Raw genomic sequence first — 25,000 nt, 5'->3', positions numbered from 1 at the left:
CTGCTCAGTCCGCCCTGCAGCCCGTCGGTTCCCACGGTGACACCACGCGCCCTCCCACCCTTCCCTCGCGTCATGAGCTCAGCACGCGGCACTCCTCCCTGGTTGTCAACTCTCTCCGCCGCTCTCCGCGCTAGGCACCGTCAGCGCATTTGTGGGCATGTTTGTGTGTGTTGTGTTCGGTGAGGGGTATTGTGCGCAATGCTGGGACAAAAGTGCTGAATTGGTTCGTTTCACCGTTTTGGACGCCCTTCAGTTGTTCTATTGTTATTATAAGGTTCATCACGAAAGTGGGATCACTAAAATGCCCTGCACCTCTCCATGAGGTAACATTTAGCCTAAACTTATCACTATTTTCCTATTGAAAACACGCTAGTATGCGGTGAAATATGTGCATAGCACTTCTTCAATAAACTGAAGTCCTGTATCAACTTCAAGCTGCTAAACCGTATTCCTGGGGCGAATGTAAACAGACCGGTAAAGTAACTCTAGACAAACCTGTCAGGCTGTTCGAAACAGATGGGTAAGATAAGGTCAAGTTTTAATCCACCAAAACAGGTTTCAGTGATTCACCGGCCCTTGAGGCGTGTGCTGTAAAAGATTACACCCATGGCATTGTACTAATAGCCCAAGATAATGACACCTAATGACGCTCATGCGTAATTAGGCCCTACTGTAACAACAAAAAACATGTCTGCGATTAAGCCTTTACCTGTGGCGTTATCGTTGGTAGGCCTAACATCAAAGCCCCAACCCGATCCAGTGGCCAAAACGGAATCGCTCGTCCAAACATCTTAAAGGACAAAGGCAAACATTCATTTAGGCCTAATCTGTTAAAACCTAAAAATTGTATGTATAGGCAACTCCCTGTACCCTTGTTGGAACTGAAAAGGACAGATAAGACCATTTTCTAATCCAAAAGATCGATTAGATCACGAGTTTTGCTACACCAAATACCATTATTACAAAGCTATTGTTAAATCTCGTGTGTGATTTGTTACTGTAATGTCTGAATCTGGGTGCATCTTTAGGGACCTCCTTGGCTGTAATGGGAAAGCTCCTCCAGTTTTCGGTACCACACTGCCCCCTTGTGGTGTACTGTGGTTGGTGAGAGAGCGAGGATCTGGTAGCAGTAGGCCTATTTATACAGTCTATGCTTTAACCCCTCATTGCCTTTTCATGAATGTCTGCATTCATTTTCACTAGATAGAGCCTGTACTTGTGCCTGTGCGTGTGTGTGTGTGTCTGTGTGTCTGTGTGTGGGTGTTCTAAACTGCTAACCTGGCTCACGCAGATGGATTGTCATCCAAATGCCACACTGCTTTATTGCCTTGGTTGCAGAGGTGTATAACAAGGTAGAGGTAAATTCTTGAGGTAAGTATAATACACAATATTATATAGTTGTTACTCAACTCTACAGTTATTCAACTGTGCCTGAGTACCTGATGAGGGTGTTTTACTTTTATTGTTTGCTTTTAGCTGTGGAACACTGCCATCTCATTCGTCTTCATCAGAGCAGCAATATTAGCATCTGTATGCTAGGAGCCTCTGAGTATGCTACCAAAAATCGCAAACTTTTTTACACCGAGGACCCATGCGCAAAGATAAACATGACAACAGAGGCATGATTTAGCCGTTGTTTCAGTACATCACAGCAATTCTCTGTGCCTCTCCCTTCAGCCAGATGGTCGCTGGCATAAGCCCATAGGCTTGCTTGCAGGGAGACTCATGAATCAGCAGTCAAATGGGAGTAGAGGCAGGGCCGGATTAATGCACAGGCTAGATATGGCTGCAGCCTAGGGGCCCCCAACCTGCCAGGGTGCGCCCGATTAGACAAAAGTGAAAAGTTGCAGAATTATGATAAGATGCAGTGTTGAAAAAACGTATCTGTCGTGTTGAGTGCAGTTGGTAGACATGGTACCCTTAATTCCTAGCCCCTAATTATGACACTGTCTATGTAAATTTGTTGTGAAATTTGCCTTCTGCAGGGCCCACAGCAACCCATAGCCTAGGGACCCCAGGCCATCTTACGTAATCTGGCCCTGAGTAGAGGTGCTTTTGCATGAACACCACAAGATGGTGCTATCGTCGGGGTCAGCGTTTACCCTTGCATATGTACTGTATCAGACCATGAGAAAAATCTTCAGCACACTGACCATTTCACTGTTTTCTTTAATACACGAAACAATGTGTATTAAACAACAGTGAAATGGCCAGTGTGCTGGAGGTTTTTTCAAATTGTCTGCTGAGTGACCTATGGGCCATACCTGACGGACCTACCAGCTGAGGTGTGCGAAAAAAGTTTAATGTGTACTGAATCACTAATTCCAGTGACCTTCCACTGATTTCATTGTTTTAAACCTTCTGGCAAAGGTTTTGGCAATCTTTTGCTCCTCAAACCATTCCGGGGCAATGACTTGCTATTCCTTTATTAACCCATTTTGTCCTAAGCCCTTTTTGAGAAAGGCTGCCCTCTGCCAATTAAATCCTAAATATCTCAGCCTCCGAAACACATACAAACATGAAATGACTTGCATTTCAAAGCTAGGACCCTCGTTTTGCCTTGGAATGTGTTCATTCAGCTCTAACTTACCCACATTTTTAATAAATCAGCTCAAATCTCAAGAACCTGAATGCAGCGTATGTGTGTCTCCAGGACACAATGGGTTAAACAACCAAGTCAAAAGACACATCCTGTGTGTGTGTGTGTGTGTGTGTGTGTGTGTGTGTGTGTGTGTGTGTGTGTGTGTGTGTGTGTGTGTGTGTGTGTGTGTGTGTGTGTGTGTGTGTGTGTGTGTGTGTGTGTGTGTGTGTGTGTGTGTGTGCGTGCAGGCATGCATGTGCTCCCTCCAATAACTCTACAGTGTGGGGAACAGTCTGTTTGGGAAGGGTCAAATGATCATTAGCATCAGCAATTACTGAAACGTTTGGTGTCAGGTCTAGGTTCAGCTACAGTATCTGCTCAAAGAATGAAGACAGCTGATTACCTGAATATAGTGAATGAACAGGTAATTCAATGTGTTTAATTCCTTCCTGATGGCACAAGCACATTCCAAGATAACAATGGCAAGATTCATTGGTTTCATATTTTGAAGAACAAAAAATGGTTCAGGGAGCATGAGACATCGTATTTACACATAAATTGGCCATCACAAAGTCCAGACCTCAACCTCAGTGAGAATCTTTGGGATGCGCTGGAGAAGACTTTACACATGATTCAGACTCTCTACAATCATCAATACAAGATGCTGGAGAAAACCTAATGCAACACTGGAGAGGAATACATCCAGACATTGCAAGGAGTTTATGGAAACAATGCAACACCAAATGTGCACTGCAATCAAAGCTAAAGGCGGTCCAACAACATATTAGTGTGTCTGGTCTTTTTCTTGGCCGCAACTTTTTTTGGCCAGGCAGTGTAGGCTACCTTAGCATGCCTGATTGTCTCTCTGTCTGTGTCCATGTCTGTCTGTCTGTCTGTGTCCATGTCTGTCTGTCTGTCTGTCTGTCTGTCTGAATGTATTACTGTAATTGATGATGCAATCTATGTGAAAGCCCATTGGGAAACTCCAACTCCCATTGTCATTGTGACACAGCACTCCACAGTACACAAGTGAACACTGCACACTGCACACAACGAAATTGCATTTATGCCTCACCCGTGCAAGGGGGCAGCCCTCAGTGGCGCCCCATGGGGAGCAGTGCGGTGGGACGGTACCATGCTCAGGGTACCTCAGTCATGGAGGAGGATGGGGGCGAGCACTGGTTGTTTACTCCCCCCACCAACCTGGCGGGTCGGGAATCGAACCGACAACCTCTGGGATGCAAGTCTGACGCCCTAACCGCTCACCCATGACTGCCCTATATACGTTTGTATGTACATAAGATAAGATAAGATAAGATAAGATAAGATAAGATAAGATAAGATAAGATAAGATAAGATAAGATAAACTTTTATTGTCTGTTTGCACAGAAATTTGTCTTGCATGACACTTCTCCACAATCCACATGTAAACGCACATTAAAGGCCCGGGCACTTTGGCTTAAAGGGGCCCATCATCATTTGCAACGCAGAACTGACTCACCGGTGGACCCTGCACCCTTGTGGGCCCCTATTTTCAGAAATGTTAAGGGTGCAGGGCCCACCAGGAAATGCCCACTATGACAGACGGCCAGTGCAGCCCCGCTAAAGACACACAAAAACACAATATGGCCAATAGAGTCCAGTCATCTACAGCAGGTACAGTGCATGTTCCATGTGAGCAAGTTGCTTTCCTCCACAGGAATCAATCCCCGTAGCCCCTTAATGCACGCCGTACCTCCTGTGGCACGCTGTAGTAGACATTGAAAGTTAACTACTATAGTACTACACTACTATGACAGTGCACGGGGCCTTTAGTAATACTAATAATACCAATAATTACGACTTGGTCATTGCCATGCTGGTAACAGCTAATTTATAATGCTGTGTCTGAAGTGGCTAAGCCCTGAACACTCAAAAATCCCAAAGGCAGCGTTCATGCTGGCTGGGTTGTGTCTCAGTGTTTAGTCAGTGTTTAGTGAGAGAGTACCCTGATGAGTGAGGCTCATTCACAGCACACTGTAAATGCTGACATCCATTATTATGCTCAAAGAGTTTTTTTCATTATCTGTCATTCACTCGTGTCTATCAGGCGTGTACTGCTGCTGCACTCATTGGATGGTTCGCTAGACACAACACCATAATAATTGCTTCCAGACTTTGGGCTCTGTCTGTGCACACACCCCATCTCCATATCTGATGTATCTTTCTCATCCGTTACCAACCAACTCTCCTCCTTTGTTTGTGTGCCTGCTTGTGAGTGTTCGGTGTGTGTGTGTGTGTGTGTGTGTGTGTGTGTGTGTGTGTGTGTGTGTGTGTGTGTGTGTGTGTGTGTGTGTGTGTGTGTGTGTGTGTGTGTGTCCTCGTGTGTGTGTGTCCTCGTGTGTGTGTGTGTGTGCTTGTGAGTGTTTGGTGTGTGTGTGTGTGTGTCTGTGTGTGTCTGTGTGTGTGTGTGTGTGTGTGTGTGTGTGTGTGTGTGTGTGTGTGTGTGTGTGTGTGTGTGTGTGTGTGTGTGTGTGTGTGCTTGTGAGTGTTTGGTGTGTGTGTGTGTGTGTGTGTGTGTGTGTGTGTGTGTGTGTGTGTGTGTGTGTCCTCATGTGTGTGTCCTCGTGTGTGTGTGTGTGTGTGTGTGTGTGTGTGTGTGTGTGTGTGTGTGTGTGTGTGTGTGTGTGTGTGTGTGTGCGTGCTTGTGTGCATGTGTGTGTGTGTGTTCTCAGCTTCCCATAGCCTGCTGGTTGTGAGATGAGGGCAGTGGTACCCAGCATAGCAGTAGGCCTGTAGGCCAGTAGGCCTCTTTATGTAATGCTACGCTCCCTCCAAGAACTGTGTGTGTGTGTGTGTGTGTGTGTGTGTCTGTGTGTGTGTGTGTGTGTGTGTGTGTGTGTGTGTGTGTGTGTGTGTGTGTGTGTGTGTGTGTGTGTGTGTGTGTGTGTGTGTGTGTGTGTGTGTGTGTGTACGTGTGTGTGTGTGTGTGTGTGTGTGTGTGTGTGTGTGTGTGTGTGTGTGTGTGTGTGTTCATGCAGGCATGCATGTGCTCCCTCCAAGAACTCTACAGTATAGTCAGTCTTGGTGTGAAACGGCCCATTTTTTTCTCCCTGGGCTCTCCTTTTCTTCTGCTTCAAGCGAGCCAGTTGCACTGATCTTTCATCAATGATGTGATTCAGACAGGCCAAATGGCAGTACTGTAAATTGAAAATTGATGTGTGGTGATTTGTTAATGAAATCAAGGCTAACTTCCAATCACAGAAGCACGTGGTGAGCTTATAGCTGAAAGGCTGGAATCTGGCACCTGCATCCCATCACGAGTAAAATACGTAAAAACAAAAACACACACACACACGCCCGCATGCACACGCACATGTATGCACACACAGTTGCACTCGCATGCACTCGCATGCACACACACAGACACGCACACACACAGACACGCATGCACACACACGCACACACACGCTCGTGCACACACACAAGCGTGTCGTGCACATACACACATACGTACATACACACGCGCACACACACACACACACACACACACACACACACAGGCACAAACACGTAGGCACACACACAGTACGTAGAATTGAATCCTCTATCGCCCCCACCATCCAGCTTTGATGTGGCCACTTAGGGTAGTCTTTCATACACAGTCAATTCTGCAGTGCTAATGCAACACTTAAGAGTCGATTTAACATCTTCTAGAGTGTATTTGGTCCCAGAGTACTCTCTAAGTGTTGAATATTTTACTGTGTATGAGATAGTGTTGTGGATCCGATTCGATCACAATTCGGGAGGTAGCGATTCGATTCGATCCGATTCTATGCGATCCGTTCCGATCCGATCCGATCTGATCCAATTCTACAATGCATTGCAATGCATTACATTTCTACTGAAAGCAAAGCAAATGTTTAATCAGTCATGATGAGGCAATACAAGTAGTCAGATACTGTGCAACAATTTATTGGCTTTTTTCTGTATCAGTCTGTATCAGTCTTGCAATATTTTTAAGTGCTTTTATTTAATTTAACATTCATTTACTCCCGAAATATCCATGGAAGTAATTGAAATTTTAAAAGATTGCCGGATCGATTCTGGAACTTGCTGGATCGATTCTGGATCGTCCATACCCCGCATTGGATTGCATCGCCGAATCGATCATTGTTGACACCACTATCTCTAAGTATTGAATATTTTACTGTGTATGAGAGCATGGTGGTTCTTTGAGCAGGGTGAATGAGCATGCAAAGCAGGGGGTGGATGGGTGGTTGATTATGCTATGTTACAGATGCAGTGGCCATGGGTGGTAAATGGTTCAGATGACACATCTGAAATAGTCTAAGCAGTGGGGGAAATCAACGAGCATGGAATCAGGCTTTCCCACTTACAATGAAGTATCAAAGCTTGTTAAACTGTCTTTCTTTGCCCTTTCTATAGCCTATATTTTTAAAGGCTAAGTAAGGACAACAGCTTTGAAACGGAAGCATTCTATCGGCAAAACACTGTGTCTTTTGAATTTTCTGTTTGATTTTGTTCAGAGGCTGTACAATAGTGATGAGACGGACACCAAGGTAAAGTATACTGTATGTTTACTTGTCTTAACCGGAACTCTCCTTACAGGCAGACAACCCTGTTATTATGGGTAGTGTAGTCTACCCCGCTACAGAGGCTACGAATAAAATATAAGGGTATGGCAAGAACAGGGTAGGCCCTAATGGCAGACTGCTTCATCCATATTTTATTCTTCTTATTTTCTGCATTATATATTTCGCTGAATCAGATTGATCATAGCCATATGCTTGCTCTGTACACCAATCACAATCCTCTCATAAATGATCCCTTTAGGCCACTTAGTGTCCTTTAGTCCAGGTAAGTATGTGTTTTTCTCACTTAACAGACAGACACTGGGCATTGATGATTCACAGGGCTGACTCAGTCAATCGACTGAGTCAGTGTAACACAAGCTGTTTCTGCGAACGGACTGTTCCCTCATTGCTATACCGTACTTCCCAGTGATTGCTGACGGTGCGTCAACGTGGTCACATTACAGCAACATGTACGTAGTAAACCTTACCATTTAAACATTTTGAAATTGCAACAACATAGACCACATGGTATCACCAGAGATGATTCATAAGGCATGAAGAGACGGTTCATGAGGAGTTTCCTCCGGAATCGATATGATGCAAGGTTCTAAGCTGCCATGGCAACACTGCCATGGCCCTTTAGGAGACTACAGGGGCTCAGAATGAACGGAGTTCAATGGTAAAGTCTCTTCCATTGAGGAGACTGGACTTGACTTGGCCCATGCATTGGTGACACGTGGTATGCTGTATCTTGGTTACTGTATTGATCATCTTTGGTATCACATATTTTACCTCAAAATCTAGACATACAGCAGCGTTCTCAAGTCTCACTCTTTGAAAGTCTTATTCATTTTGGCCCATTCTCAGTCTGTCACTCCACACTTTGTATTTCCCACTCTAAAAAAATGTCATAATACAGACCATTTTCATTTTGGAGGAGAGTGTGCCAAACCAATTACAATGCTATTGCACAGACCTACCTCTAATACCACCATTGGATCTGTTGGGCAGAGCTATGTTATGTGCATCCAAAAACACACGTCCACTTTTGTGTTATTTCTGAAATCATAGTCATGAGAAATCATAGTCATGTCAGTGGGAAGTGCGAGTCAAGCTTTGTCAGCTGAAGCTGATGAGAAGAGCAGGTTAACACTCCCAACTTACTTGAACTTGAAACTTGGTCAAAACTTGAGTTTTATGTAATAATTGGTAATTAATGTACAAGTAATGCATATGCTTCTTTTATAATACAGTAAAAAAGATAATTTAATCCATACAATTGTAGAATTAGCTGTGGTTGTTATGGGGACATGTGTCTATAATAAAGCTTATTATTTTTACCTTTCAACGTGCATGAGTGAACATTTTAGATTCGGCATTAGTTTCAGAGCAACAGACTTAAAAACTTGTGGGCTCTGCACACAGCAATGTCCTGCATTAGGGCCTCGTCACTTCCTTTCTCACTGGTCATCTGGTCATGTGATTACTAGTGGGTCAAATGCTGGCAGGCCACTCAGCCATTCAGCACCAAAAGCACATGAATCACTGGTCATGTGTCTGGATGAAAGGGACGACTCAGGGTTCATGAGGCAGCCAGGGTGTAATATTTGGGTTTATGAAATCACAGTTCACAGTCGAGTCCTTCATGTGCTCTAATAGCAACCGCTTAGCACTTAGAGTTGTGAGGCTTTTCAGCAGCGTTGTGTAGTATATGGATCTGCTTACATAACATAGCATACTAATTAAGGGCCACCAAACATCCTCAGTTTTGATGGTCTGCCCGTCTGTCTTCTGCCCCCTGCCTGTCCTTTATATGGAAGTTAGCCTATTTATATATTTTTTATTCATATTATAGAATATCTTTTTATTCATCATTGTAACAAATACAGCAAAATCAAGTCCTTGTTCAGTGAAGTAGCCGATGGTATTTTGTGCCACCTTTATGACCCACCTGGAGGTATTTGCTTTGTGCCACAGTGCAACTTGAGAACCACACACAGACACAGCGTGTCAGTACCCTCTCAACTGAGCAGTGGTAGGAGGACGCAAGCTTCTGACAGATGTTGCTTTTTCCGAGTTCTGTGAGGAAATAATGATAATAATATTAAGTAATGATATTAAGTGATTATATGTAATGAGGTTAACTCTGGAAAGAGGAATGTATTTCAAAACCGGTCAATGTCCCCACTCCCCAGTGAATGACTTTTGCCCTTATTGCTGATCTGGGCTGTCATTATTCATTATTTTGGGTGTTTGATTACATTACATCGCATTACATTACTGAACTGACGCTTTTATTCAAAGCGACTGACAGTTATTACAACTGGTTGGTTATTTACAGTTATTGGTTACAGACTCTGGAGGAATGTAGGCCTAGTGTCATCAGTCATGGATGACACAGAATTCAAGCCTGCAAGCTTTCTCTTCCAAGACCAACTCCCTAGGCCACACTTGTTTGATTACCCAGACACTGTCACATCATTTTGCTCTATAACCAATACAGTATCTTCTATCTTGCACAAGGCCACATGTTTTCCAGTGGTCCCCTATCCACATTTGGGGCCATGTTGAAGCCATCATTGACGACAAACATTTTTTTAACGTTTCTTTGACATTACAGTAATATCACACTTTTTACGTAAAACAAGCCAAGCCGGGTATTGATCGACCCTTTGAACCTTGTGGTATACCATACAACAAGAAAAAAAGAGAATGCAGAGGAAGAGGAAAGGAAAGCAAAAAAGGAAAGAGTATGACACACAAGCAGAAGAGACTGACAGGAAACCTACAACAGACTCAGACGGCCCCACAGACCTTGACAATTACATCATAGACTTCCCGCAAAGCAACCTGAGCCATCATGATAAATCATTGGTTGTAACGTGACCATGACTCACCGGCTTCAAGGAATTTAAAGGTATCCTGCCATCAGTGTCCATCCATAGCACCAACCACCACCCTGTGTGTCCATTCCCCATCTCTGTGATGGTTCAGCAATATATCAATCAACTCCATCATCGTCATCAGCTATTCTAAGTAGTCCCCTTTCAAATTACATTAAAACATATCAAACTAAATGAACTACAATCTGTTTTATACTACTGTATTACATACTGTGGTGTAATCTATAGTTTATTTATTTCTGTGGGATTGCATCAGACAACAAGAAAGAGAAACATGCAAATAACACAAGTCCCTTTACAGCAGCAGATGGCAGTAGAGGGCAGATTTTGTCCTCAATAAAAGATTCTGAAAATTAAACTGGCGACCTGGACATAAAATGTTGAATGTCTGGTACAGGGGGGGAGCTGTCAGTATTTCCAATTCCATTTTCTACCACTTCAGTAATTAGATTGCAGTTTGGATCGCTGAAATAAACTCGATGCAGCAGGAGCCTGTGACACATTTCCTTGCACTGTCACTCAAGACTGCAGGTCCCCTGACAGAGTGATGCAATCAGGCCTAAATGTGGCTCTTACTCTACTACTCTACCCACTTCCTGATTTATGGAGGGTTCAAAAGGGCCATATAAAAATCTATTTGTCCATGCTTCTGGCCTGATAGGACTAACCCAGTGGTTTTCAGAGTGGGGTCCAGGGACCCCTGGGTGGCCGTGAGATGTTGCTGGGCCGCGCCAGGTGGGCAGGAAAAGTATAGTAGGCCTAAACCAAAATGATAAAATGGAAAATTCAATAACTTACATACAGGTATACCAAAAATAATCTAAACAATATTCTGTATATTCAAAAAGAACTGTATTATAGTAATTTCTTGCGTCTTTCAACATTATCACTATCATCATTGCTGTTTTATATACATCGCAGTGGGGCACTGACTCACAGAACTAGACAATGACTTTGAAAGAGGGAGCACAGAAAAAAATGTGTAAGGGGGGGGCATGACTGGAATTTACTGGTACATAGGGGGCCTCTACATGGTAAAGTTTGGGAACCCCTGCTGTAGCTACATGGGCAGGCCTTGAGCTGTTGTTGTTTCAGGAAGACACAAGGACACGACTGCCATTTTGAGGAGCTGTTTCAGGTTTGATACCAACTGTGACTCATACAGTATACTATGAAGCAATTTCCTATAGCATCTCACCTATCCACATCTAATGCTATGCAAAAACTACCATCACCTCATTATTTCTTTGATTACCAAAGGTATTGCTGTTGTCTGGCCATATGTGCGTCCGTGCCTCCAACGCAAACCTACTTTTTTAATATATTTTTTTATGGGCTTTATAAGTAATTTTGATTGATTTGATTAATTGATTTTTTTTTTATTGCCTTTAATGCAGATAGAATAGTGAAGAGCGACAGAAAGTGAGTGCGGAGAGAGAGAAAGGGGCAGGGTTGGGAAATGACCCAGACCGGACTCGAACCTGGGTGCCCCCGCTTGGCATGCAAGCCCAAATGTGGGGGGGGGGCTTAGCGCAGTGCCCCCCCCCCCCCCCCCCCCCCCCCCCAGAAATAACTTTTGAACAAATCAAGGGATTTTGACTAAATATTGTGAGCTAATATTGTGAGCTTTAAAAGATGTACAAAAAAACAACTTTGGATGCCAACGATTTCAAGATGGCGGACTTTCAAGGTGGCCGCATGTGCATGGGCATCAGTAGTATCAGCATGCCTCTAGCTGGATGGCAGCGAGGGGGTGATGCAGGCTTCCTGGACATGATCGTGCTGTGTGGAGGCTTGTGTGTCATGGGGTCAATGGAGGGGAGCAGGCAGCTGCCCAGTGTGTCAGGGCAGTGGTTCCCAACCTATGGGTCGGGACCCAGCCTATGGGTCGCCAAAGATCCACGGGGGGCCGCGAAGCCCTCTTGAGTTTTAAGGGGTTTTATTTTAATACCATATGTAGCCCATGTTGAATAAATGACAAATGCATAGAAGCAACAAAATTTAAGTGCTACATTAAACATTTATTCTGTTTTTGAACAAAGAAGAATTGAGGAATAAAATGATGACTAAAATGAGTTTTCGGAGGAGACGATCGTATCAAGTGACTTCCTCTCATGCGGGCGCTGGGTCACCAAAGCTTACAATAGTAAAAACATGGGTCCCTGAAGAAAAAGGTTGGGAACCACTGTGTCAGGGGACCATCGATTAACTAAGCGACATGCAGCCAGCTCCACTCCACACACCATGAATATGCATGATGCATTATGTTACATGTCACTGGGTGCATGTGGGCATGTGTGCGTGTGTGTTCCTGTGTGTGTGTGTGTGTGTGTGTGTGTGTGTGTGTGTGTGTGTGTGTGTGTGTGTGTGTGTGTGTGTGTGTTCCTGTGTGTGTGTGTGTGTGTGTGTGTGCGTGTGCATGTGTGTGCATGTGTGTGTGTGTGTGTGTGTGTGTGCGTGTGTGTGTGCGTGCGTGCGTGCGCGCGCGTGTGTGTGTGTGTGTGTGTATGTGAGTGTGTGAGAGAGAGGGGGGGGTGTTGGGTAAGGGTGGGAAGGGTGTGAGGGGAAAGGAAGAGAGAAACTGTACCTGTGTGCACTGAGTTTGTGTTTGTGTGCATAGATCTGTTCACACAAGTCAAGTCAAGTCAAGTTTATTGTCAATTTCTTTACATGCACTGGTCATACAAAGAATTTGAAATTGCGTTTCTTGCTCTCCCATGCAGACATAGACTAATCTAGGTAAGGACATAGACAGTATAGACATAGACAGTACTCATACATGGACATAGACAGTATGGACGTAGACATTGCTCATACAGACATTTAGGGGCCAGCTACATGGGAACGATTTTCTATGCCAGTGACAACGTTCCCCTGGGTTAACCATATGAAACCCACCAGAAACGTGGCACAAAACGAGTTTTTTGAATAATGGGTTCCAGAGTGCGAAAATCGAGTAACGCAGGCCTTTGCGTTGCCATTGTTACAGGCGAAACGGATTTGTTTACATCTGCGTCACAGCCACATGGCCAAAAACAGTGAGGTATCTTCACAGTGATCACTAGCTTTGCGCACAACATTAATTCCATGCACAATGGCATCATCAGACAACTGTTTGTGTGGACTGTGGAGACTCTTTCATTTCTACCACGGTCAATATTTTACGTTTCAAACTGCCCAGTGTGGGTCACTCGTGTTCAAAATCTTAAAAAAAAACCCTGACTAACACGAAGCAAAGCTTCATATTAGCCTATCTTTTAACTGCGCACCCAAACAGTTATCAGCAATGCATATTATGTATATGTAGTTGAAACAGGCGTAATGGGCAGAAAGAGAAGGAGAAGCGGTGAGCGCGCAGCAGCCTCCAGAGGAGGGAGAAATACCTGCCCGGTATTGGTATTCAACTCAACACCTTAGTTTAAACTTCTCAAATAAAAAAAAACAGCATAAAGTGTAGAACACAATCAACAGATGCCTAAATGGCAGTGATTCGCTACTCTAGTCACTCCACAAGCTACACAAGGTGCCACATGCGCAAAGCTGGTAGCCTATTTTTCCACGTAGCACTCACTTCAGCATAATGAAAAATAACAATGCGATGCTGGTTTTGAAAATAAGTCGGCTAGCAGCAAATGCTAGTACACATGTTGGGATAAGAAATTCCTTTAGTAACTTGACATGCTACTCCTGCATACAAAACATCATACTTAACTAATGAAAGGAGTAAATACATCAGACTTACAACTTCGTGAGGGCCAACCAGTTATGTAGACTGTAAACTCCCTGGTGATTGTTCTAATGTCTTCCAAAATATTCCAGAAGTTGCAGCATGCATGCTTATTCTTGTAAGAGCAACTCACGAAGCATGGTGCTAAGCAGCATGATTCAGTACAGTCTGTTGTTGTATCTAACTTGTCTCTGTGGCATATAGTAATGTTCAATTATGCAGCTTGCACATTCTGATATTCTGAACCTGCTATGTACGCGCTTGCGGAGAGTAAAGCGCATAATACAACCGTCTTTCGCTTTTTACAAAGGGGGGAAATGACGCTATTTTTTGTTAAACTATCCGTCGCTTAAAATGGACATAACTTCGGAATGGGAGAGGCTAGACATGTATCGTTTTTAGTAAGATTACTACTAAGATCTTCAGCTTTTAAACAAGCCATGGCATATGTCTGTAGATCGAAAACAAAATTCGCTGGGTCTGTTAAAAAAATGTGAAACTTTCTGGCACTGTCAGAGACTGGTGGACTCCCTGCATGACAGGTCATTTGCATGATAAGAGTGGGCGATCACGGCCATTAGCGAATACTTTTGTTCTCAACAACTTCACATAAAGAAATGTGTATTCTGAAGCAAGCCTGTCGTTGTCATTAGGACATGATCTTTTACTGAAACATGCTGTATGGTTGCAACTTTATTGCAACTCGGATTCAAAAAAACCCGCGTTGCGGTGTCATCTGGCCGAGGCTTTAAAGTGCAAGACTGGACAACAGAAGACTTGTAGAGAACATACATTAAGAGGAGGTATTTTGTTGTTCTTTTTCCTAAAAGTCCTTTTATAGCGTTCTGACATAGTAATAGTAGCATTTGAAGAAATAAATAATTTAAAAAAAAAAAAAAAAAAAAAACGTTTAAATGTGTGTGTGTGTGTGTGTGTGTGTGTGTGTGTGTGTGTGTGTGAGAGAGAGAGAGAGAGAGAGAGAGAGAGAGAGAGAGAGAAGAGAGAGAGAGAGAGAGAGAGAGAGAGAGAGAGAGAGAGAGAGAGAGAGAGAGAGAGAGTGTTTGGGGTTAAGGACAGAAAGTGTGTGAGGAAGGTGAAGCTGGCGTCTGTAATTATTCTCTGAGGGTCTGGCATGCTCCAGCACAACACCGCACGCGTCCCCAAGAAGGCAAAGCAAGCTGTGCAATTTTCTGTGACATTACCTAAGTGTGTGCCAGTGTGTGCAAACAAATTTGACAGCCTATGCCACTGCCTGCCCGCTCTCAAAGCAGCCTCGCTCGCTCCCAGGTTACGGCAAAACCTTAAAATAGAAAATGTACCCGTGCGCAGGCGAAACCTGGGTGTGTTTGTGAGCAAATGTTCATGCAAGTCTTTTTTGGAGTAGGTACGTAGAGTAGATGATGAAAGAGTGCAATAGTCTCATCGTTGTTGCGTGTGTCTGTGTGTGTGTGTGTGTGTGTGTGTGTGTGTGTGTGTGTGTGTGTGTGTGTGTGTGTGTGTGTGTGTGTGTGTGTGTGTGTGTGTGATGCGTTATTAAGGCCATGGGCTCCAGTGCATTACTCAGACAGCAACCTAACCCAGTTCTGCTGAGGCATGGTGGTGGTGAAGCTGAAGGTGTGGCTCCCTCAAGCTAACGCAAGAATCTGCACACACACAGTCTACCGACACACAGACACAGTCTGTGCAGACACACACACAGACACACACACACACACACACACACAAAACACACACACAGAGAATCTGCACACACACAGTCTGCACACACACACACACACACACACACACACACACACACACACACACACACACACACACACACACACACACACACACACACACACACACACATGCATAACACACACGCAACATCAGCTGCTTTGTGATGTCACCTTGAATACAACCCCTGCAAACTAATGGGGTCCACCAACCACGCAAACCAATGACACCGCTATTCAAACCAAAGACTATTTGAACAGACAGATACGCAGTCATTGATTCCAACAAGCATGAAGCTGATATGTGTGTAAGAGACAATAAAGGGCTGATTGTTCCAATATAATAATTAAGGCCGGCCGGCAGGCCCGCTTTCATTAGCCTCGTCTGGGGATATTGATCCGCTCGCCTATTAGGGCCCAAAGTGATGGATCATTTCCTCCTTGTATCTCCCTGTGGAGATGGAGAGAGAGAGAGAGAGAGAGAGAGGGAGAGAGAGAGAGAGAGAGAGAGAGAGAGACAGAGACAGAGACAGAGACAGAGACAGAGACAGAGACAGAGAGACCAAGAAACAGAAAAAGAAAGACATAGAGAAAGAGAGACGAGAGAGAGAAGAGACAGAGAGAGAGAGAGAGAGAGAGAGAGAGAGAGAGAGAGAGAGAGAGAGAGAGAGAGAGAGAGAGAGAGAGAGAGAGAGAGAGAGAGAGAGAGAGATGGCGAGCTGAAGCTGCACCAAGCTCAGCAAGGCCAAATAAATTGCAATTTGCATTTCTGAAGTAGTCCATGCCCTCCCTCTGCCAACAGGATGGCATCAGCAAAAATCTAGAATATTCTGTTTCCAATTTCCCTTTGGGAGAGTGTGGACACGGGCTATGGGAGGGTTGCCAGATGTGGAAAAGATTTTGATAGAAATTGACCGAAAATCTGCAATATCACTTCATCACAAGTGGTGATCACATTGGCAACAGTAACACACACATGTGTGCATGCACACACACACACACACACACACACACACACACACACACACACACACACACACACACACACACACACACACACACACACACACACACACACACACACACACACAGTCCTACCCAGAAAACAATTTCTTTTGCTTACCTGCTTGAACCCCAGACTTCTGCAGGCTTCTGCAGGCTTCAGAATGTAGCACCCCTGCTCTGTCTTTCTATCCCCGATCCCTGCCCATTAGCACACCCAGGCCTGGACTGGTCATCTGGTATACAGTGTGAGTCATATTTTAAAAAACATATGATTAATGTTGACAAGACTGGTTGGTTAATATCCATTTTTTCACACCCCTTATGAAGGCCTGATAATCAGTAATACTTTTTAGGTTACTGGGTAGACTATTCCAGGGCCTCAACATTTTTTGGTCGCAGTCCAGCCCTGAGCACAGCTGTTTTCATAACTTCTGATCCCCATATCACAACTTAACCCTAAAATAAGATTCTTACTAGTGAAAAAGTGAAAGTGAAAGCCCATTGGGAAACTCCAACTCCCATTGTCATTGTGACACAGCACTCCACAGCACACAAGTGAACACTGCACACTGCACACAACGAAATTGCATTTATGCCTCACCCGTGCAAGGGGGCAGCCCTCAGTGGCACCCCATGGGGAGCAGTGCGGTGGGACGGTACCATGCTCAGGGTACCTCAGTAATGGAGGAGGATGGGGGAGAGCACTGGTTGATTACTCCCCCCACCAACCTGGCGGGTCGGGAGTCGAACCGGCAACCTCTGGGATGCAAGTCTGACGCCCTAACCGCTCACCCATGACTGCCCTAAAAGACACAACATGTCTTCAAGCTCCAAAAAGATATCCAGTTTCCTAAATTTTCTTGACACAGCTGATCTCACTGATTGGCCCTACCTGTCAGACCATGTGAGTGTTCCTGTGTCTGTTAGGATCAGCTGGATGAGAAAAGCGGTTGTTCCAAGTATGTGGCAGTAGGATTTGTACTCCCTGAAGCGGGGATCTTCGTGAGTAGGGCGTTAATCAATATGCCTCCTTCGGTTGCTTCCTTTGGCCTTGTGCCTTGAGGCTTGACCAGTGGCAGCAAGAGGGGTCGGCTTATGGTAGGCACCCCCAAATTATGCTAAGCCACCCCTAAGAAGAATGATCGTGCATCTTTTTTCAAAATATTTAAACTAGTCAACCTTGCAGCAACATATACAGTACATTTAGAGGCAAGCCATCCCACGCCATAAAGGACATCTCAAACCATGGGAGGTGAGAAGAGGAGGAGGACAGAGGAGGAGAGAGACAGGATGGCAAAGACGTGGGGCTGCACCAGGTGCCGAATTTTTCCATCCTCCCCTCGATTCCTTCTTTATTCCCTCCAGGGTAGGAGGCTTGACATAGAGGCACGAAGCCAAACGACTGAGGAAACGACCGGAGGATAGATATCAGAAAGATTTCGATAGCAGCATTATTGCACTTTTTCAGTCCTTAAGCTGGATAAGACGGCCTCAGGCCCATAAACAGCCCCCGAACGATATAGGTGCCCCACCCCTGCTATAGCCCCTGAGCACCATGAATGAATCACTACGTTTACATGATGTTTTTAATTCAGAATTAATCATTCAGAATTAAATAGTTCCGTCGAGATATGTTGGTCTTTCCTTTCATTCCCAAATTCAGAGATGTTTACATGACCTCTTCAAAGAGGAATTAAGCTTTGTTCAGAATTAAATGGAGTTAGTTCGGAATTAAATGTCTCATGTAAACGTAGTAAAAGACATTTTATGGGCTTTATTTTGCCTTTAATGCAGATAGGATAGTGAAGAGCGACAGGCAGTGAGTGCCCCACCCCTGCTATAGCCCCTGAGCACCATGAATGAATGTCTAGCAGACACTGACTGGTCAGATCTGAAGGACCAGGATGCAGAACATACATAAAGGACCCAAAAATAGCAACGCTGTGTTCACTTCCTATTCTGGATGTTTCCAGTCAACTTTGACTTGAAACTGGTGCCATACTTTCACTGCCTGTTATCTTAAAAAAGAAGACTGCTCAATCTTACGAGTAGGCCTATGATGAAATTAGCACTTACAACTGCACTTGCATGTCTAGTTCATTATGTGTGTATGCATGATTGTGTTTACCAACTGAGTTGTATTCCGAAAGAGGATAAAACTAGATTTGTTCACGAACACAAACCCTTTTCCGCTCATTATTCATTCATACAGATGGATGCGTATGGTTATACATTTGATTATATGTTGGGCCTTAGGTGAGTGACTTTTGTTGGTAGGCCTGCTGGAAATAATAATAATAATGCTAATAAAACATGTCCATTCTGCTTAGACTGTTCATTGTTTTTTTTTGTTTTAATGGATTTAATGTGCCATGTCCATGTTTCAATAAAGGACTTTAAAATGGACCTCAGAGTGACTCATACCCTCTGTCTTCACCTCACAATTTAAAAAGCAGATCGGCAAGAAGGCGTAACCCATTCTTGTTAAACCAAGCAAAATACTACAATATTGTAATAAAGATGGACTTATTACAATTCACTGCCTGTCCACTAAGTCTGTCTTAGCAACTAGGACCTGTCTTCGCAAAGGCTGCATTTGGCAAGTTGGTCTACATCACCTTGCCGATCCAGGCTAGAAAATCCATGTTCCATGGTTTGTGGACCGCCCCATCGCGACCCACACATAGAGGCACAGACTCATCCACTCTTTGTGAAAACCGCGGAGTTGTGTTGTCAGCCTCTTGGGTGCACAAGGCGTCGCACGGTGTCAGTTATCTTTCTGTAGACTTTAGGGCTAACTCACTTCACGCCGAATTAAGCCAAGGCAAACGGTTTATTTTGTGCCTGTCTCTTTGATTAAGTTTATCTAAGGCACAAAAGCGACCTGAATCCTTTTCAAAAAGACTTCAAAAAGAAAGACAGAACAGCCTGATTGTCTAAATATTCTTGCTACCAAACAGTCTACCACACACTTTTACAACATGTCTGGGGAAGACGCGCCAGCTCAGCAGCAGAACGCCGAGGAGCAGAAAAACCAGGAGACGAAAACACCCGCCGAGGAGCCGAAAGCCGAGAGCAAGCCAGACTCCCCGACCGCCCCTGCCGCCACTGAGGCGGCTGCAGCCCCGGCGGCAGCAGAGAAGGCACCGGAGGAGGACACCTTCACCTACCGCTCCCTGGTTCTCACCGGCTATGGTGGCTATGACAAAGTTAAGCTGCAGGTGAAGAAAGGGAAGCCGGCTCTGAAGGCAGGCGAGGTGATGGTGCGGGTCAAAATGTGTGGGCTCAACTTCGCCGATCTCATGGCTCGCCAGGGGCTCTACGACCGACTCCCGTCCCCGCCCGTCACGCCGGGGATGGAGTGCTCTGGAGAAATCGAAGCTGTCGGGGAAGAGGTGACGGACAGGAAAGTAAGTAGACCGCGTGGTGTCCCCTAACATTTTTGTAAAAACATTTTTTGTGCCTTTTTTCAACAATAAAATACACTCTCACAGACATTGCATCTCTCAAAATTGGTGCCAGACTATCTTGTGATGTGACTCAGTATCCCTGCATCCTCCTCGCAAGTGCTTCATTGTTGCCAGTGGTCCTTTTTTGGGGCGTGCCACTATTGGATGTTATATACCTACCGTATAGCCTATTCCAGTTGTGATGTGTGGCTGATAAGCCTACATCTAACTTTTAATCTTGCCTAATACATTTGGCTAAACCCTATCACTGTTTTAGGTGAATTAACGAAGGCTAGTCAGTGTGGAGTCGATGTTGTGCTCTCTCGTGATTTTTTCCGAGGTAGGCTACAATAGCCGAGTCTAACTTTATCTGCAAATTGGTGTGCCATTTTAGGATGAATCGAGTCAGTGGTGCGTAAAGGGTCGCTTAACGGATGGGCGGACGCACAACGCCTGGCACGTCCATCAATGCGTTTTGACTTGTCAAGTGGAAAGTTACAACCTCCGCTTTGCCTCCAGCCTCCCCCGATTATTCAATACCCGAACCCATTACACTGGGGGTACCTTTAATTGGCATCGACTTGAACGGTCTCAAGCCAGTCGGCCAGCGCCCTTTGCGTCTTCACACACACGCTGCTCAGGATGCAAGCTGTCCTGTGCGCGCACCTAGATTGACAGTTGTAAGACGGAGTCACACCCATGGGATAACCACAGAAAGAAAGACGGCTGGAAGAGGGATGGCATGTCTGGACTTCACAGACAGTCTGTCATTAATGACTATTTTAAAACCTTACCACTTAACGCCGAGTAGTTTATAGAGGAATATTTTTTGAACGGACTGCAATTCGACTTCCAAATGAAGTCAGATCCATAAGCATAATAACGCACCTCTTCGTACACGGGAGGGGTGTGTGTGTGTTATGCGCCCGCGTGGTTGCTGTCACCGGCGTCTTTTGTTTTAAAGCGTGGCAGACACTCACGCACGCATGCATTTCGCCCAGAAAAGGGCGAGGCGCGAGACTGCAGACAGAAACCAAAAACTGCTGCACACTGTCTTTGTCACTCACCTCGCGCGCATTGTGACTGGGGGGGCTGTGAAGGGAGACTCCCTTTCGCGTGTGAATCCAAAATTCCATCCTAGACTCACACAATACCACAAGCTGCTAACAACACGAGGTATATGATATATATGAATATGTTTTATTGTGTGTCTCAGGGAAGAAGTTATTTGTTCCTATAGGGTCTACTATTTTTGCTGTTTGAAGAAAGGTAGACTGGTTGGTCCAGAGCAGACAAGGCCTGCATAGGCACATGAAACCAAATTGGTAGTAGCCTGGCCTAACATTTTGTAGATTCCACAATGTTGAGGCTACTCTATACTGTATTTCATTTATGATAGCAGATGACTCACAATTTTTGAAACAGCTGTTGGCTTTTTTTTTTTTTTAAATGTAGCTACAAACCCGCAGATGCCGGCTACAACAGGCAGATCCCCCTCTATCATGAAGCGTTTGATGAGTCATGTGTAAGTGGTCGTTACGTCCGTATCCATGACAACGGTTCATGGCAACAGCAGCAACTAGGCTCTCTCCTCCTCCCCCCTCCCTCAGTCATCAGGGGTGATTTTAAAAGGCTGAAAATGAGGTTTTGATGTGGTTTCACAGCATCACCTGCTTAATTGTTGTCGGCGTATGCTTGAGCTCTGTGTCAGTCACTGGTTTATTGTAGAAGGCTGGTTAAGATGCTGACTTGATAACCTAAATGTTAGGCTATTTGCTAGGCTCATGTGCCGCCAACCCACCCCCCATGCCAGCCACCATGCTATGCCATGTTATCACATCAAACTGGATTAAAAGGTCATCGCATCGCTCACATTTCACTCCACGGGCCACAATACCAGGATGCCCACTGTACCACTCCCCACCCTAGTACACACACACACACACACACACACGCACACACACAGGGCTGGATTAACGCACAGGCTAGATATCGCTGCAGCCTTGCAAGGGGGCCCCTGATTGACCAAAAGTGAAAAATTGCGGATTTGTGACGATGCAATATTGAACAATTCAAGTGTCTCATGAGTACAGTTGGTAGACAAGTTATCATTAATTCCTAGCTAGTAATTATGACACTGTCTATGTAAATTTGTCCTGAAATTTGCTTCCTGGGGGGGCCCACAGCAACCCGCAGCCTAGGGACCCCAGGCCCTCTTAATGCAGCCCTGCACACACACACACACACACACACACACACACACACACACACACACACACACACACACACACACACACACACACACACACACACACACACACACACTAATAAGCTATTATAAGTAGGTCTCCAATGTGAAAAATCTATAGGCCTACAGCTCCCTCCCTCCAAAATCTTTTAGAGCAAAATTATCTTGGATCAAAATGATCGCGGAGTAATGATCCCGGAGTGAATGTGTGTGTGTGTGTGTGTGTGTGTGTGTGTGTGTGTGTGTGTGTGTGTGTGTGTGTGTGTGTGTGTGTGTGTGTGTGTGTGTGTGTGTGTGTGTGTGCATGCGCGCGACGCGTGCATGTGTGGTTGTGTGTGGTTGCGTTCGTCTCTTTGGTCAGAGAATGAGACCAGAGTACAAGGATTGGGGTACTGAAAGTGGGTTAGAAGACAGCGGCCCCATGATATCACTTCATTCAACACAAGTTGGCAGTTGGACAGAGCAGAGCATGGAAGACTGGCGAAGAAACGCACAGGGAGTCGAGATAGTATAGTGCTGCTGGACATGTCATTCATTGTAGACTTTCTTTCCACTAGATAGTCCTGTGTGTGTGTGTGTGTGTGTGTGTGTGTGTGTGTGTGTGTGTGTGTGTGTGTGTGTGTGTGTGTGTGTGTGTGTGACTTCAACTTGTTTTTATCAGGGCTTTAAGACACATCTGTTCTCAATTATCGTGCTACGTCCCACATTGTCAGTGTGGTATTTCCTCCACCTCTGTCTCGCACTGTCCTGTCTGTGTCTCTGGTCTCTGCTCCCTGGTCTTTCTCTCTCTCTCTCTCTCTCTCTCTCTCTCTCTCTCTCTCTCTCTCTCTCTCTCTCTCTCTCTCTCTCTCTCTCTCTCTCTCTCTCTCTCTCTCTCTCTCTCTCTCTCTCTCTCTCTGTTTTGTCTATATCTGTTTCGTATTTCTGTCTCTCTGTCTCTTTTCCTGTTAATCTTCTCTACTCTCTGTCCTTTTTCTTCTCTCCTCTTCTCTTCAGTTATGGTGTATGCGTTTCACTCTCTGCCGTTTGACAGACGGCCATAAACAACAGTCTGTCAGACTCGGCCAACGCTGAGCGAACACAGCCCTGTCTCATGTCCTGCTCCTCGCCTCGGCCACTCTCACACTCTCTCTCACACTCACTCTCTCTCTCTCTCTCTCTCTCTCTCTCTCTCTCTCTCTCTCTCTCTCTCTCTCACACACACTTCTCGCAGTTTTCATTCATCGTTAGAAAGGCCTTTACAACGTAGGCTGCATCCATTCAACAGGGCTACATACATTGGAGGGATCATAGGCAGGCAGGAACATACCTTTTGTTCTTGGACAGAGATGGCAAATGGTTTAGCCCAGTGTTTATCAACCTTTTTATAGGCGAGGCACCCTTTCAAATCATGAAAAATTTCAAGGCACCCCAAACCAACAAGCCGTAACATGGCATTGCATTCGATACCACACAAGCTTAGAAAAGTAACACATTTGGAGACGTCATACGACCTACGTTCAAAGTTGCAGCTGACTGGGGCGACCTATATTTACTTTATTGTGCGTAAATGGCAGGTGAAAGATTCCACTGACTAGCATTAACTTATCAATTTAGACTAATATGTATTATATTACATAATTTATTTCAGCGGCATCCCTGAGGTGGGCCCACGGCACCCCAGGGTGCCCCGGCACCCCTGTTGAGAAACACTGGTTTAGCCTACTCGTGGTTGTCTGTTTGTGCACTTGTGGCAATTGTCATCTATCGACAGAGGCAGCTATGGATTAGTGTGTGGACTGTATGCTTTGGGTAGGGTTGGTCGGGGATGGGTAGGGTAGTGTTTCTGAACCTTTTTTCTCTTGCGTACCCCCTAAGCCTTTTTGTCATCCCATGAGTAACCCCCTAACTCAGTGGTTCTCAAACATTTTCTGCAGAGACCCCCTTTTTGGACTTTAGAATATTTTTGCGATTATACCTCCTCCTCCATCCCAATGTGATTATATTATACATACATTTATTATCACACCTGCAGTGTGCTTGGGTGCCCGTATTGGTACATGTACCCCCGGTTGGGAACCATTGGGGTAGGGTATGGGTATGGGTAGGGCAGGGCACTGCTTTGATGCGCAGGTTTATTGAGGCATGTAGCCGTGCAGTGTGGGTGGGGAGGAATGGATGGAGGAGAAAACGGAGAGGAGAGGAGGCGAGAGGAGAGGAGAGGATAAGAGAGGAGAGGAGAGGAGAGGAGAGGAGAGGAGAGGAGAGGAGAGGAGAGGAGAGGAGAGGAGAGGAGAGGGAGGAAGAAAATGGGAGGTAGGGGGAGGGCGCAGAATGGTGAAGTGCAGCAACTCTTTGTGTATGAGCAATGCAAGTGTCACAAGCTTGCCATTTGGCCTTCACAATTGCCTTCTCAGCTGAAAAAAAGTGAGCATGGATGTCTGTTAGAGGGAGGGAGGGAGGGAGGAAGGGAGGTGTATGGATACATCAATAGTCCCTAGTCTTGTGTGTGTGTGTGTGTGTGTGTGTGTGTGTGTGTGTGTGTGTGTGTGTGTGTGTGTGTGTGTGTGCGTGTGCACGCCACCGTGTGTGTTCACATATGCGTTTGTTACCCATGTTTGTACAGCGTATCTCTGCATGACCAAAAACAATAAAATACAGATTTCTTCTGTCAGCTTGCTCGTCTGATCCCATTGATTTAGCAGCACAATCTAAAACCACTAAAGGAGGGTGGGGGATGGGGGGGGTGGTTGTTAGCCGGAATAGGGAGTCAGGCATAGATTTACTGGTTTGGGAAACAAGATGAACTACAG

At 45.2% G+C, this 25,000-nt stretch overlaps 2 protein-coding genes across 2 annotated transcripts in view; one reads left to right on the top strand and one right to left on the bottom strand.

Annotated features, from left to right (window-relative positions):
• Positions 1–18, bottom strand: part of rnd2 (Rho family GTPase 2) — a 42,595-nt gene extending 42,577 nt beyond the window's left edge. Inside the window, exon 1 of the mRNA XM_063184698.1 lies at positions 1–18. This exon is cut by the window's left edge and continues 367 nt beyond it. The gene's annotated coding sequence lies outside the window, so the exon portion shown is untranslated.
• Positions 19–19,205: 19,187 nt separating this feature from the next.
• vat1 (vesicle amine transport 1) overlaps positions 19,206–25,000 on the top strand; it is a 45,406-nt gene continuing 39,611 nt past the window's right edge. Inside the window, exon 1 of the mRNA XM_063184690.1 lies at positions 19,206–19,921. Coding sequence (XP_063040760.1) covers positions 19,493–19,921 — 429 coding nt within the window. The 5' untranslated portion in view covers positions 19,206–19,492. The remainder of the gene's footprint in view (positions 19,922–25,000) is intronic.

Source organism: Engraulis encrasicolus, chromosome 2 (assembly GCF_034702125.1).
Source record: "Engraulis encrasicolus isolate BLACKSEA-1 chromosome 2, IST_EnEncr_1.0, whole genome shotgun sequence".
NCBI lineage: Eukaryota > Metazoa > Chordata > Actinopteri > Clupeiformes > Engraulidae > Engraulis > Engraulis encrasicolus.
This window is presented reverse-complemented; position numbering and strand designations above follow the sequence as displayed.